The sequence below is a fragment of the Acipenser ruthenus genome, chromosome 5, assembly GCF_902713425.1.
Source record: "Acipenser ruthenus chromosome 5, fAciRut3.2 maternal haplotype, whole genome shotgun sequence".
NCBI classification, from domain to species: Eukaryota; Metazoa; Chordata; class Actinopteri; order Acipenseriformes; family Acipenseridae; genus Acipenser; species Acipenser ruthenus.
Window position 1 is genome coordinate 83,323,485 of NC_081193.1, and position 16,319 is coordinate 83,339,803.

At 38.9% G+C, this 16,319-nt stretch overlaps 1 protein-coding gene across 1 annotated transcript in view; it reads left to right on the forward strand.

Moving 5' to 3' along the window:
* LOC117402974 (forkhead box protein O3) overlaps positions 1 to 12,948 on the forward strand; it is a 59,642-nt gene extending 46,694 nt beyond the window's left edge. The window contains exons 2-3 of the mRNA XM_034004732.3: positions 24 to 1,507; positions 10,418 to 12,948. Coding sequence (XP_033860623.3) covers positions 24 to 1,466 — 1,443 coding nt within the window. The 3' untranslated portion in view covers positions 1,467 to 1,507; positions 10,418 to 12,948. The remainder of the gene's footprint in view (positions 1 to 23; positions 1,508 to 10,417) is intronic.
* Positions 12,949 to 16,319: the final 3,371 nt, after the last annotated feature.

Here is a 16,319-nt window from a genome sequence, read left to right on the forward strand (position 1 = left end):
AAATCTCCTTTCTTTCTCCCCAGAACTCGATCCGCCACAACTTGTCTCTGCACAGCCGCTTTGTCCGGGTGCAGAATGAGGGCACGGGGAAGAGCTCCTGGTGGATGATCAACCCTGATGGAGGGAAAGGAGGCAAGGCTCCACGGCGGCGGGCCGTCTCCATGGACAACAGCAACAAGTACACCAAAAGCCGGGGCAGGGCCGCCAAAAAGAAGGCGGCTTTGCAGGCTGCCCAGGATGGGGGAGCTGAGAGCCCCTCCAACCAGCTCTCCAAATGGCCTGGCAGCCCCACATCCCGCAGCAGCGATGAGCTGGACACCTGGACTGACTTCCGCTCGCGCACCAACTCTAATGCCAGCACCATCAGTGGACGCCTCTCACCCATCCTTGCCAACCCAGAACTGGATGAGGTGCCTGATGATGACCCTCAGCTCTCCCCCATGCTTTACTCCAGCCCTACCATCCTGTCTCCTTCCGTCAGCAAGCCCTGCCCTGTGGAGCTGCCACGGCTCACAGAAATTAACCTCAATGACGGGCTTTCTGATAACCTCATGGACGATCTTCTGGACAACATCAGCCTGACTCCTACCCAGCAGCCCTCCCCAGGGGGTGGCAGTAGCAGCAGCAGCAGCAATGGGGCCATGCAGAGGAGCTCCAGCTTCACCTACGGCACCAAAGGCACGGCTCTGGGCTCTCCTTCTGGCAGCTACAGCAACTCCATTTTCAGCCCTCCATCACTCACTGCACTACGCCAGGCACCCATGCAGACCATTCAGGAGAACAAGCAGGCTACCTTCTCCTGCATCTCCCATTTTGGCAACCAGACCCTGCAGGACCTTCTCAGCTCCGACTCACTCAGCCACAGCGACGTCATGATGACCCAGTCGGACCCGCTCATGTCTCAGGCCAGCTCTGCTGTCACGTCCCAGAACTCCCGCCGGAACATTATGCTGCGCAGCGACCCAATGATGTCCTTCACCGCTTCCCAATCCAACCAGGGAAGCCCAGTCAATCTTGGCAGCCTGCTACTCCACCAGCCCCAATCTCCAAGCTTGTCGCTAGGGGGCAGTCAGGCTAACTTGTCCCAAGCGGTCAACGGGGGCATTGGCCTAACTAACGAGACCAACAATCTGGTTTCCATCAAATACCAGCTTCAGTCTCCCAGCGGTGGTAACCAATCTATGCAAATCGGCCTCTCTGACTCTTCCTTGTACTCCAGCATTAGTGGCAGTGGCATCAACCTTCCTAAGATAAACCAGGACAAGTTCCCCACCGACCTGGACCTGGACATGTTCAACGGCAGCCTGGAGTGTGACATGGACTCAATCATCCGCAGCGAGCTCATGGACGCTGACGGCTTGGACTTCAACTTTGACTCGCTCATCTCTGCTCAGAATGCCAACCTTAACGTGGGGAACTTCGTTGGTGCTAAACAGGCTTCATCCCAGAGCTGGGTTCCCAGTTGAAACACATCTCTCTCTTTAAAGAGTGGAGATGGGCAAATCAGGTGAGCTTTCATTTTCTGAGCAACATGTAAAGGCTAATAGAATGAAGAGGGCAGTGGTCCACAATCTCATTGTTTAGAACCACCAATATAAACCATTTGTTACTTACAAGATATTTGTTAAGGTTTGTGTCTTGTGAAATGTGTAGGTGTTTACATTATAGGATTTCTTAAATGGTAACCATGCTTTAACGTTCTGACTCTTTGGTGTTGCATGATTCCTGCTTCACTTCTAATTGGCTAAAATACTTAAAATGTCATAAGATTTTTTGGGCAGTTGTCTAGATACTGATCCAAACTTAATTCAGGCTAAGCTGGCAAGTGTCATCAGTTCTTCAAAGACAAAACCTCCACTGTGCACATCTGAAACCATGGCTCAGGTATCAATTGATCATTTTACCACCTTTTTTGAGATTGTGTTTGTGACTGAGACCACCAAAACTCAATTCACTGCTATCCAAAGCCCCTCTGAACAAACATTACATATTAGTATTTTCAATACCTACTACCACAAGTCTCCATCCTAGTCCTAAAGGTCTTTATTTTGCAAACCATAATTTTTTTCCTCTCATCCAGCTCAACAATAATAATTACCTCTGGTTATCTCTTGGAAGAAAGTTTCAATTTAAAAGGCCCCTGTCTTGCAGGCATGCTGCCAGATGCCCAGCATACTGAAGAATATCTCAGCTTGTTCACACTCAAGACGAAAGTACTGACATGTCACAACATGTCTGCATCTAAAGAAACTTTGCATTGTCTGCATACGTTTTTTTTTTGTTTTTTTTTAAAGATTGCAGATCGTTTCATACCATCGCTTGCACAATATGGTTACTGCTTGTTACTCATTTATTACCAGCATTTTATGTAGAGTTTCCACAGTGCAGAGACCAAGCTGCAGATTTCGTAGAGCTCCATTTAACCCTATATTCCCTCAAGTTACATTCAGGCAACATTCCATGTGTGTTTGTTTTTATTTGACTTTACAGTATGCCCCATAAGTTTAAGGTATAGTGGTGGTGGAGACAGAAACTACTGTTTGGGTTATACAATACCAATGGAAAGAAACATTAAAAAACACAATTCACATTTTTTTGGTAAATATAAGGTTAAAGGCTGCTGTGGTGATTTCAGGTATTTAAAGGTCAAGTTTATTTGGACCGAATGACGAATGTTTTGTTTTTAGGATTATATTTGCATGACTTTCTAAAGACATTTTACTCCTACCATATACAGAGCTCTCTCTTTATAGTGTATGTACAGTGGCACCAACACGTATTCAGAAAATAACTTATAGTTTAAAATTATCCCTGAAGCTTAAATAACTTGACCAATTTATTGACACTAATTAGTTTAGCAATGTGTCCTTTAGATCTAAACTGTCCGAATAATGTTTAATGTCTTGTTTCCTTCAAGCCACGTGTAAATCCTCAACATTGCATTTGGGAGTGTTGCTTTTTTTACTAGCATGGAATGAGATGACAGTCCTTGGTTTGTTGCCAACAGTGTTATCTCTATATCAGGCTGAGGGTCTGTGCATACATGCACTAGTCAAATACTGTAATAACCAAACTCGATCACAGTGATTAGTCATTTCTTTCTCTTGTTCCTCTTACATAACTGATACCACAAGAAGAAAGCCTTGCACAGAATGTGTATGTAAAGGTGACCCTTTCTGTTTTTAGATTTGCTTATCTTGTCTCAGTGGCGTCACTGTTTTGGTTATCTCAGCAATCGCAGATCAGTTTTCTGATCTTGCTCTGTTTCACTTTGTTCTTTTAACCCCTTTCTCCCATAACCCAATACAGTTCAACTGGAACACATTTATTATTTATTACTCAACCTACAAAAGATCTGGCTAGCACCTGCCCCTACTAATGCTGCAGTGCCTGAAATACTACATTGTACTGCAATTCTTTGAGCAAATCAGTCACCGCCCACGCTTCTACAACTTCTAATATCTCAAACACTAAGATGGCTGCCATATTAGGGTCATGTGACTTTTTGCTTTGCAGATGATAAAGACCTACACTTTGAGGTATTGACTTCATGCTGCTGTATTTTATGATACTTTCAATAGAGTTCCATTCCAGAAGTATTCAGCAGAAATGAACCTTTTTATTACCATACTGTTTATCCTCTAAATATATGTAAGAATCCATTCAGCTGCATCGCTGGTCTTTATTTATACTGTGTTTATAGCTCCCTTTACCGATGTACTTCTCAACTACTCCCATAGCCTACATAGGGTTCTCTGTTTTTTGTTTTGATTTTCTTCAGATTTTCCAGATCATTTTTAGGTGTTTATTCTTAATTGAAAATTGGTGGGGAAAAAAATCAAGTCAGTGATGTTTGGGGAAAAAAACGGTATTTAAAATTCTCAACAATGTGATCGTTTTGGTGCTGTATGTTGATAAAATGCAAATAAAAGTCTACAAACTTGTTTAACGTTATTTATTAATTCAACAACTGACCAATAGTCTCTTAAATGTTAAGCATCTCAGTACAATTCAACACTCATCACTGAACTGGCTACCAAAAAAAAAAATCTATATTTTTAGACTTGCCAGGTTAATCTCCCATATTGAGTTACTGAACTGTCAGTAGGTAGGGCCAGCATCATTAAAAGGTCTCATGGCCACATGTTTTGTATTTGAATGAGGAAGTATGTTCAGGGCAGCAGGTTATCAGGTAAGCACAAGGCCAGCTAAAGAGAGATCTGAGAACAATAATGTCAGTATTGAAGCAATAAAACCCAGGACCACAAGGAAGGATTGTCTTGTAACTTAATGGAAACCGAAAGGTTTGTAGAAGGCTATGAGTCTGTGATAAAAGTTAGGAGAAGACTTGGGGAAAATGCTTGTGCACCTGGTTCCATGGGACACTTTTTTCTTGGGACCCTGAACACCATTCCCCTTATTTCACTGGTTATTTGCAACAGGCATTATCTCGGAAGAGCAATAGTAGTTCACACAGTTCTGTCAGAACTTCATAGCTAAGAAACAGTCACGTGGGCATGTGATCACGAGTGCCAAGAGAAAATGAATTTCATTTACTGTGTTGAGAAGGAGCACTCTTGGTGTGATATTTACAGGCATTCAGGTTCTTAATAGAAACCTTAGGATCGAATCTCCACAGAGGCTTGGCGTACTGTACTACTTTTTTAAAAGTTTCCCCAAACTTTTAAAAAAGCATAGCAAAGTGTAATAAAGCACAGTGAAAGCATGGTACAGTTAAATGCATATTATAAACACAGGAAAAGCATGGGGTCAATTACTGTGCAAATCTTCCATGATAAACCTTTATGCAGTTATGCCAATTATGGCTTCTGATTTTCCTTTTTACAGCTCCAGGATACTGTTATCTGTTAGCATATGACAGCTTTATGAATGTTCATTGTAGATGGTTATACTGTATTGTATTTGGATACACATGGAACTCCCCGGTTGCTCATCTGAAGCTTTGTAAAATCAACATTTTATTTCTTAAAAAAAAAAAGATGTTAACTTAGCACACTGGTAAATGCTTCATGATTATGACAATGTAGATATTATGAACGTGTGCAAGGCCAAAGGCACGGTTTGCATCCCCCTATAGAATCAACAAATCTCGAATGAAACCTGCTGAACAATGTTGCGTTAACATATTGAATTGCATATCGCTTTGTAGTTTTCCATATACTTAACGAAAAACTGACAATTTAACATTAAATCTAACATGAAATACTGTACTACTATTATGGCTTCGAGTAGACTTTTGCGGTATCATTTTGTAGTTTCTTTTATTACATGATGTTAATTTATTTTATTTTTTTATTATGTCTCAATACTAAAATTTTAGGTGATGCTATACTTTTGGCCCTAGCTGTAGATGTGAAAGAAGTATATATTTAAATAAAGCCATCAGTGCACTGTACAGCAGTTACAAGGTTAAGGATCATACTAGATATTATACATGCTGTTTGGATAGTTTTGATTTCTTGACACATGAAAGACCTGTGTGATTACCATTTCCGTACACTTGTAAGATTGCATGTCCTGTACTTGCACAGCACAGCACATTGGAAACGATTTGGATTACACAAGGTTCATGCAGTACATGGTAAATAAAATTCAAGGACTTTCAAGGACTTTTCTCAGTAAACTGTTGATTTTCCAGGTTTTCCAGTACTTGAATTTCATTAGGTGAAATTCAAGCACATTCCAGGATTTTAAGGACCTGTGCGAACCCTGATTACAGCACATCTATTTGGACCAGGTTCAAAACTGGGAGAGAGTTCCAAAGAGTCGGAGCCATGAAGCTAAACGAGTGTTTTCCAAGTGTGGTGCACTTTTTGCTTGGGGATAACAAGCAGGCCAGAGTCGGAGGACCTCAGCTTGCGGGCAGGGACATAGCGGGTCAGCAAGTTGAGGAAGTACTCGGGACCTGTGTGATGAAGGGCATTGTAGGTGAGCAGGAGAGTTTTGAAATGAATCCTGAACTTTACAGATAGCCAGTGCAGCTGGGCAAGACGGAGGGTGATGTGATCACTTTTTTTACATCTGGTAAGACTCCTGGCAGCGGCATTCTGAACTAGCTGCAATCGGTTTATGGTACCTGCTGGGAGACCACCATATAGAGAGTTGCAGTAGTCGAGTCGAGAGGAGACAAATGCATGACAAAGTATCTCCGTATCCGGGAGGGAAAGGTAGGGACAGACTTTGGAGATGTTTCGAAGATGGTAGAAGGAAGATTTGACCATGGAGGAGATGTGGCATCAAGATGAAGGCAGCAGCAGACAGTTTCCGAGGTTCAGGGCAGCTATATTTAGATTCTTAAATTGAGTTTTCGATCCTACTAGAAGGAGTTCAGATTTGCTAGTGTTCAGCTGCAGAAAATGTGCAGACATCCAAGCCTCGATTTCTTGAATGCAAGCCGAGAGCTGGACCATGGCAGAGGGACTTCCAGGGTCGAGTTTTAAGTAGAGCTGGGTGTCGTCAGCAGGAAGTGAAACATGAGGCTGTGTTGGTGGATAATGTGACCCAAGGGAAGCATGTAGATATTGAAGAGAAGGGGCCCAGCTCTTAATATGAGTCAAAATACCACGTGTAATAATAAAGAACCAAGGGGATCAGCAGTAAATATCTGGATAATGTAATAGGAGTTGCTGTGGAAAAAAATATATAAATACAACTTTTGCATACAAGCCATTGAATTAATTTTCTTGGCATAATAACTTCTATCCAAAAAAGGATTTGGTTGTGCAGTGAATGTGGAGCCGTTTAAAGGTGGTCTTCTTTACCACACATCATCCACACATGCACACCACTGCAGAGCAGTACAATATTTCCAAGGGACTTTGCTGATAAATCCATCTCTTGCTGATGTAATCTACAGCACTTGCTTGTTCAGCACACATAGTCCCAGAGAGCAGTCAGGGAGTACATACATAACCAGCGCACCAAACAAAATGTAATTTTCACACGACTGTGCCTGCGTGGACAGCATCCGTCAGTTGCATTTCATGTGTGTCTTCTTTCCTTACATGAAATGGAAGCAAATAGAGGAGACTGATTTCAGCAGCTGTTCTGCAAGATGCCCTTAAGAAATACATAGCGATACTGTCCGTATTCTCTTTGTGGTCTCAGAATGCACAGATTGAGAGCACTAAGTAACCCGTACAACAACAGGCTAGGGATTGACAGTGATGCTGAATTTATTGATTTGTGTCAAACTGTCTGGAGGGTTTAATCCTAGAAAGGCCAGTTTCGTATGTTCAATACGATAGAGAGCGAGGCCTCTTTGAGGGCAAAGGTCAAGTAATGCCTCTGTCGTTCAGGGCTGTAGATGCAAAACTCTTGCTTTGTTGACGTCTCCTTTATATTGTCTTCCAGGTTGCTAAAGGCAACTAGATACTTGGCATAACATGCAGTAGTTATGAAAAGGGATACTTTATACCATGTACTGCAAAGGCTCCTCAAGCTGAAAATGCTGCATGTCGCACTGTACCAGATACCACTGTAAGGATACCAGATTGTGATGCTTCCCAACTCCTTTCCCTGCAAATCAGTCTTTTCAGAAGCAATGTTTGTTGAAATAGTAAGCAAGGGAATAATGATCTCGCCAGACTCATACAGAACACACATAATAGGATATTATACATGACAGAAATGAATTATTAGGAACATGTTGATGATATAAATCAGTGGTACTCAATTACATTCTCAGGTGGGCCAGATAAGGCAATGTCCAAACCTCAAGATGTGCGTAGTGGTGGGGGATTGTTTTAAATGGTCATGAAAATCTGACTATTCAATCACACTTTACATACAGTAACAAAACGTTTCAACACCGCACTTGCACCAATCAGCTAATACAGCTCAGAAATATCTACTTAATATGATACAATGTTTGATCGCCATTAATAATAAATAGAAAGAAAATATAATTTCCTGACCAATATTCAAACGACATCTTGCAAACAAATAACTATACAAATCTCACTGTAATGCTATTAAAACAGCTTGTTATTCATTTTAATTTTACTAAAACTAGAAAATCTTCTGACAATTACTGCGCAGCAAGCATTCAAGTTAACTAACGAAAGCACTTATGTTGTAGAAGCATCTTATTAAGCGCCTGATTCAAAGTGTAGCACGGGGTCTAAATATGCATGTTCTAGCTGCAATGTGTTTCAATGTAAATGAAAAGTTTCTCAATTAAATACAAGGTATGACAGCAAACAGAGGGGGAAATAAACTTCAGTGCCTATCCAACGTGCCATCTTTGAGAGGCGTGCCGCAGGTGCATTTCTTACTGTTGCCAAGCAAGTTTTTTTAAGCCCAAATAAAAGATCTTTCATAGACTTGGTTTCTTCGGCCAATTTCCTGTGACTGAACACTTACTGGTGGCCGCATTGCTAATTTTCCTAACAATACTTAGTTTATCATATGAAAAATAAAGGAAATAGGCATATGCACTTAAGTTTTTTCATGTATTTTTTATAATAAAACTGTTTCTCATTTTAAAACATACAGCAGCCCCTCTCAACTTCCCAGGACTTTCTACAATAAACTGGAGACAAACATCTGGTGTTTTGGAAGATTAAAAAAAAAAAAAAATGTTATTGTTCTGACAACAGATCAAACGTAATAGGTTAATCAATCATATAACTTAATACAATACCTAAGCTAAAGTACTTTCACTTTCCTGTTCCAATCACATGCTGCACAATTCCCAGCTAAGTCTTACAAAATTAAAGCAATTTCCAATACTATTTATCTTAAAATATGTAAAACTGTAATATTCCAGAATAGGTTGTGAAGACTTTACTTTGTTCCACTGAATTAACTCTAAAGCAGGGGATGTCAAATTTAAAATTATACACTTTTCAGGAAGAAACAGTACATAAGTAGACATCGCTTTTTTCTTTTTCATTTCTTTTTTTTCCCTGCCATTGTAGTTTCTTCACAATAAACAGTGCAAATGACACATTTTCCTAAAGTAATAGCATTACTGGGGTTTACTTTATTTTTTTAAGCTGTGCATGCAAGTGAAAACTGTCCAATTTAACTTCAGTAGTTCGGGACAAACACCAATCACAAAATGTTTTAGTACAAATATTTATTGTAGAGAATGCGGAGTATGCGATTTAACAGAAAAGTATGCTGCATATACACATTCATTTGGCATCAAACCTAACTTGGTTTGAGGGTTCGCTGCCTGGCCAACTGGACGAGGCTGAGACCCCCATTTGATAAAACATAAAAACTGTTATTAAGAAAGGAGGAGATGGGGAGGTGGTGGGTTACGATTAAATCAAAACACAACTGAGAGATAAGTGAAGCGGGTATTTATAGTGCTAACAATTTAAATTAGCCAATGTGTAAATTGAATGATTCAATTTGGTGACGCGGAGATTGGTGTCTGACCCTCCTCCCGAACTTTAATTATAAATTTCATTTAAATAAACTCTTCAAAAAATATATGTGGAAAAGAGGGCGTTGTACAAAGAAAAAAACAAAAAAACATAGGGTCAGAAAATAGGGTCACAACAAAACAAAACATTCATCACTATACGAAACATTTACCTTGCTAGTTTGGCCAGTGTCTGGAAAGTGTGAAGCATTACCTGCAGCTGTATCCACTGATTCTGACACGCTTGCCAAATCTGAAGCATCACTTTGTTGTTGTAGTTTTTTTTATGTTAATCCTACACATCACTTGCCATTTTAGACAAAGATGTGGATTTTTGGCTTCGAATTAATGTGCAGCAGTGTTTGTAAGAATATTCATAGTTTCACTGCACTAAAGAAAATAATATTACTACCACTGTTTTCATATTGCACAAAGCCTTCTCTCATTGCTGAACCAATGAGGCACTAAAACTAAGCAAATGGGCGGGGAGTTGTGACGCATGCCAAAATGATAGCTAATCAGAATTAAAGCTTGGCCAATCAGCTGACTTGTTCCTGTATTAGGCTGCCAAAAAAAAAAAAAAAAAAAACGCTAGTTAGGGAAAGCAAATACCCTGTAAATAGTGGTGACCTTATAGTCTTGTGTATCAGCAATTTCAGCTTTTGTAATGAAGGACAGCTGACGCTTGACGGGCCAAAAGATATAAATGATCCCTTTAGTATAAATTGAGGTTCATTACAAGCTGACCATGTCTTCTCGTTAGCACTTCGGGACATTTTGTCACAAATCTTGAGGCACAGAAGTGCTTATAACACAGAAGTGCTTATAACACAGAAGTGCTTATAACACAGAAGTGGTCGACTTCACATATTTTATTATACATCGTTCTTTTGTTTTGTAAAAGCAGGACTTGGGTATGATTATACAGTTGCTCCTTGAAAAATGGCATGTGGTGGTCATAAACTTCGACTTCTAATTACGAAGTATTTTAATGCAATTCTTTTTTTTTCTTTTTCATAGATCTGTAATGTGATGCAAGACCCACCACAATACCCTTTGCCAAATCAGCTGTCAGCACGACGTGGATAGTAATCTGTTTACAGAACACCATTTCTGAGAATCAAATCATTGTCCCTACATAACGAAGAGACACGGCCAACAGAAGATCTTGAATTCAGCCTAAATGAAGTTCCCAGCAAAAAATACATAAAGCAATTTATTTCAAACGTATGCAATCTTTGAGACAACCGGAAACAAAAACGTGCACCTACAGTAGAGCGATATATTGTTAAAAAAAAGATGCTTTCAAGTATAATGTAGCCTTTTATAGTACAGTAATTTCTGTAAAAAAAATTAAAAAAAAAAAAAAAAACTGTCCTGTGGTATTATCTTATACAGTGGTATTATCTTATACAGTGGTTTTTGGGGTGTTTTAGTTGTTACTTTCCCCATATTCTTTTTTTTAGTGTGTTTAATGTGTAATGTTTTTATTAGCCACATTTTAACAATTACCTTTGGACTCTGCTCAACTAAGAGAAGAGTGCATTGGTAATAAAAATAAATAAATAAACAAATAGACAGAAGAAAGGAGAAATCAATATAGTTGATTGGACTGACATGTCTTGCAAGCCTTCAAGAGCTGGCGCCTTGATTATTATAATGAAGTGATGCAAGACCCAAGAATGGTTTTGACTGAGGACTATTTTTTTTTTTTTTCAAAAATGGTGCACCCCTGTTTTATATTTTTTCTCTCTTTCTTTTTTTGATTTTATCCCCTAATGGTACATCTTTCGCAAAGCAACGATTCAGGACACATTATAAATGTGTGTGTATGTTACTGTAGCAGTATTGTCAAGATTCTGTCTGGTCTAATACAGTGCTTAGGAAGGGGGGACTGTCTGTAATAAGGCTTTGCTGACTCAGTACAATATAATATGTAGCCAAAACCTGATCCAGCATTGAATATGATGCTTCACTTGGAAGGTGCTAAGCAGCGTCCAGTCTGTCTCAGGCCTGTTCTGTCCTAGCTGACCAGGTAGATATTCTGATTAACTAAAAATAAATCAGAGAGGTCACATGATAGCGTTAGATTATAGTTTTCCATCTAGAAGCCGTTTTTATTAAGATAATGATAAGCTATGTTATATATTGCCAAATTACTTGAACATGTAGGAGATGCTGGCAGCCAAAAAAAAAAAAAAAACCTATAAAAAAAAACAGTTTACTAGTGTGTGTGTGAATGAGGGACTTTCATATATGCAACAACTCCCACCACCCAAGGAGTTTCACCTGTAAACATCAGCAGCAGTCAGCCTTCTTTTAAGGCTTTTAGCTTTTTTCTTTTTTAATTCCCTTAAAGCTGAATAAGAATACAATAGGAAATGATAGTCAAAAATCATAATCGTCCCGTGTTTTACGGAATAAAACTGCCTTCCTGTATTACAAAAATAAACAGAATTAAACATAAATCGAAATGCCAGACATTTCTCTTTATCATCTTCGAAATTTCCCATTGTTTGTTTGACATTATTCTGTCCTTTCGTGTTGCATTAATATATCTACCAGGAATATTTCCAGAACTGCCATTCGCTTATTGCTCAGAGTAGACTCTGGTGTCTGATAAGAGACAGATAAAGACATAGATAAAAAACGATGGCTGCCAGTAACGCAAACAAAGCTTGGGTTATAGTGCAGCGCAGAATTCCAATCGTTTTGAGCGTACTTCTGTGGAGTAGATTGTGGAGGTTTCTTGTTTTATAAGACAATGTAATGCGTATTATATTTTAATATGAATCAGAGGCCGATCATTATGCATGACTGGTAGGTAAATGCATTAGCAGTGCATCCCAAATTGTAATGCATGACTACCCTCTGCACTGATGAACCCAGGTGATATTGAACACCCCCCCCCCCTCCCTTCCCCTCCCCTCCCCTCCTCTCCCTGCCCCCCCACTCCTCTGTACCTCTGTCACAAACCCCAAGAGAATTAGCATTGAAGTAACACTTCAAGACATGATGGCTTTTCCTTATGAAATCTTGTAACCTTTTATACTTGTTCCTTTTTATATATACAAGCCTCCTGCGTTTCATCACTTTCATCAAGCCTTTCACTGAACGTGTACTTTCTGTGCTAACGTGTGGGTAGAATACTAGCAGATCAACAATTAATGCGACTGTGACATTCTGTTTTTTAATCAGTTTCATTCTCTGCAGTTATTAAGGTAGTATAAAGGCCAAGTAAAAGTCAAGATTAGGAAAGGGAAGGAGGGAGTTCCCAGCCTGGCTCATGAGTACCAAACACGTTGCCATCTTTTTTATATTGAAAAGGACTTATTTCCACAAATATGTAAAAAAAGAAAAAAAAAATTACGTAATACAAGCGCTCCCCTTTCTCCATATTCTCATTACAGGATCAGGGACTAATGCAGTGCGTAAGCTATTCAAATGAATGCACTATAGGCTTCGTCAGGGCTCTGTGATTCATGTTCACGCAAGTGTTAAGAGCAGTGCTCTTAATTATCAAGTTTATTAAAAAAAAAAAAAAAAAAAAACTGACAAGAGCTGTCTATTTCAAAACAGGCTCCCGGAAAGGAGAATAATATACTACCTTAATAACAGATACCAAGACAAACTTGATTCCTAACCTTTTCCCCTGTGAACTTCAGTAGTAACTGTGTCTCTACTTTGTGTGTGGGTATCTCCCTGTGTATTCCATTTTGTATTCTAGTTTGCATAAGAAATGGTGCACATGTAAATAAAGCTCTGTGAAGCTCTACACCTCCTCCTTGTAAGTCTCATTTATTTCATATCTTGCTTGTGGTAAATCTTGTGCTTGAGGGCTTTCAATTACCTGTTGAATCCAATTGGTAAGTTAACAGGTGAGACACAGGACGATTTCAAAGTCACTTTGGAAGAAACAACAACAATATTTCAACGTGCTCGATGTGAGGAGTGCCCACTGTGTATTGGGCAGTTAAGGTGTTGACTAAGGTCCTGCAGTGCTTGTAACCCTGGAACAGTGTTTTCCAGCAGCATTGTAAGGTCCCCAGATACGGTTTTGAATTACAGAACTATGTTCATGTACAGTACCATTTGTTATTTTCTACCTTTCTGTGTGCAGTAATTGAAGTGACACATATACGGACATGTCATAAATAAGTACAGACAACTCATCCCATTTTCGTATATCAAGTCTCTGTTTATTGACACTGTAAATAAAAGCATAGCTACACTAGCTATGCAGATACAATTATCTGTGACTTAAATGAGATTATTATTTTTGAAGTATTGCATTTTATTTACAAAGCATGTATTACATTCTCTAATTGACCCACTATTTTATGAAACAGGTAAAACATTTGTTAATTTTCACAAAAACTAGTACCAAACAACTAAGTAATACAAGCTCTCATAAGCACTCTCAATGAGTTTCTTTTTCATGGGGTGCTGAACCCCAAATTATCTCTGAAAAGCACAAATATTACATGGGGCCTGGTTGGAAAGCACACATGGGTAATAAGAGAACCAATGAGGCATTCAATAAATACATCTGTTGCAAACAATGCAGCCCTGAAAACCAATCAGCCTTCACAATCCAGCTTTTCTGCTCTGGCCTCCATGGTAACCCACCATTACAGCAGATTAGATTTGAATGCTTTTGGGATGTACTGGAGCTCTTCTCTGGAGCTTCTAGACAGCCCACACTCTGAACATGCCTACACACAAACATGCACTTGCTTTGTAAACAGATGCTCAGATCCAGGCCAGGGCCTCAACATCGTCCTCATCCACGTTATTTTATGAACGTTGACCTCCCGATTCCCTGCTCAGAAGTTCCGCAGGTTGGGTTCTCCTGTATTTTGTAAGACGTTGCAGTGCGTATTTATCCTCAAAGCTATTTTATAGACACTATAGAAGAAAAAATGTAATCAAATGGTATTGGCTTAACAAATATCCCTATTCAACATCTTGCAGTTTTGGGAGGTCTTGTTTTATAAAAGTGATCCCAGACAAACTAAAGATAGAGAATTATCTGGACTTTCCTGATAACAGAAGTTAACCAATCTGCAAAACCCTACCAGTGTAGGGCCAGAAAGTGGTACATCGTTAGAATGTGGTAGTGCAAGATCAGGAAACAGCACGCTGTCAAAAAGTGGTACGTTTGTATTTCAAGTCTTTTAATGCATGTACCAGCTTATGTACCAGTTATTTTTCGTTTTTCAATATGTACACTGATAGTGGCATAGTCTACAGTACTATGTGAAGCAAGAAAGTATTGAATTGGCTATTGATGTATGCTTGCTTTAAATATATACATTTCAGAACCATTAGTTGTGTTCATAAGTTACTACAGACCTTAACATTGCGTTAAAACAATGTGCAGATTTAAGCTTGGGAATCTACATTATTTTAATATTTTTACATGTGATTGTGTTCCCTCATTTAAACAGATAAATAGAATATATAATAATTGTATTAAATGAGGTGTAGATGCATGCTGCCTGTGTGTATACCAAGGACTCAGCAATGGATATGTCATGTTGGTTATAGCTAGATAATAAAGTGTGGAGATAAACTAGTGTTTGTAGCATACCTCTTCACTCTACATAGGAATGTTAGCATGTAAACATAAGCAACGTTAACATGTACAGTTGACCCTGGCTCTAATGGTATAAGAGTGTCATTTAGTGTGACAAAATGCCATTCGTTTTTTAATCAGGGAAGTCTTGTGGGTATATTGCCTAGCAAAATTTGACACCAAATCAAATTACCCTCCTTGTTGACCTTTTCAGGATCCTCCTTCATTGTATGAAGCCTAATCAACATGTTGACAGCCCGTCAGTGCAAAATACCAAAACAAATATACAACAATATTTCCATTGCACTCATTCATAATAAAAACCATAAAGCCAAAGACAGTACCAGTTGTTAGAAATACTGTAATTGTTCAAGAGTATAGTGCTAATATTGATGCATGAAATGCGTTACAAAAAAGGAAAAATATACAGAATATTAAAATGTTTGCACAACTACAGTATACTGTACTGCATTCTTATGATAAAAAACAAACCAATATTCGGTTCAATACACTCGAAGCACATTGCATTTGTAAAATGCAGTTATTTTTCAGTAATAAGTCAAATAAATAAACTATAAAAATAAACACCTTTGTTGATACCATCCAAGACATGCAGGGGCGATGGGTAGAACAGTCACGAAAAAAGGCATGCAAGGCATTTATTAACTGGCATATATTTTAATCTATCAGCTAAGAAGAACATGCACAGGGAATTAAGGCATATAAATTAGGATAAGACATAAAACCGAGGTCCTATTGTAAGTGACTCTGAAGCAGCAGTTGTTGATGCATAGTTCACCCCCAAGTCTCTGTAAGTCTACCCTCTTTCCGTTTCAAGGCTGCTCTCTAAGTCTGGCAGGATAATGTGTAAAATATATTAATAAAATATAAAATTATGGTTAATGTATTAATGTTAACGTATAAACAATATATATATATTTATTCCACTGGGAAGTTGTGTAATAAGCTTTCTTTCTAGCACACAAGTTGATGTCAGATCCTTTGTGCTGTTAAAGATCTTAGCTTATATGCAATTGCTTTGCCATCACAGTCAAATCTAGCCGGATCTACTGTATGGCCCTAGTTCATTGTTTGCATTTCAATCACACTGATTCGACCGCTAACACTGTATCGAGACATCACTGTAGGTTTGAAAAAGCAGAGGAATAGTGCAAAGGAATTAACAACAATCCTGTATAAATACATTGGAACAAAACTGAACTTAAACACTGTGTTTAAAATATCGTTCTGCTTCGAATCGTGTATTATGTAATTCAGTCATCATTCTTGGCATAAAACTCAGGTTTCTTGGCAGTAATTACCTCACAAATATCAAGAGCCAGA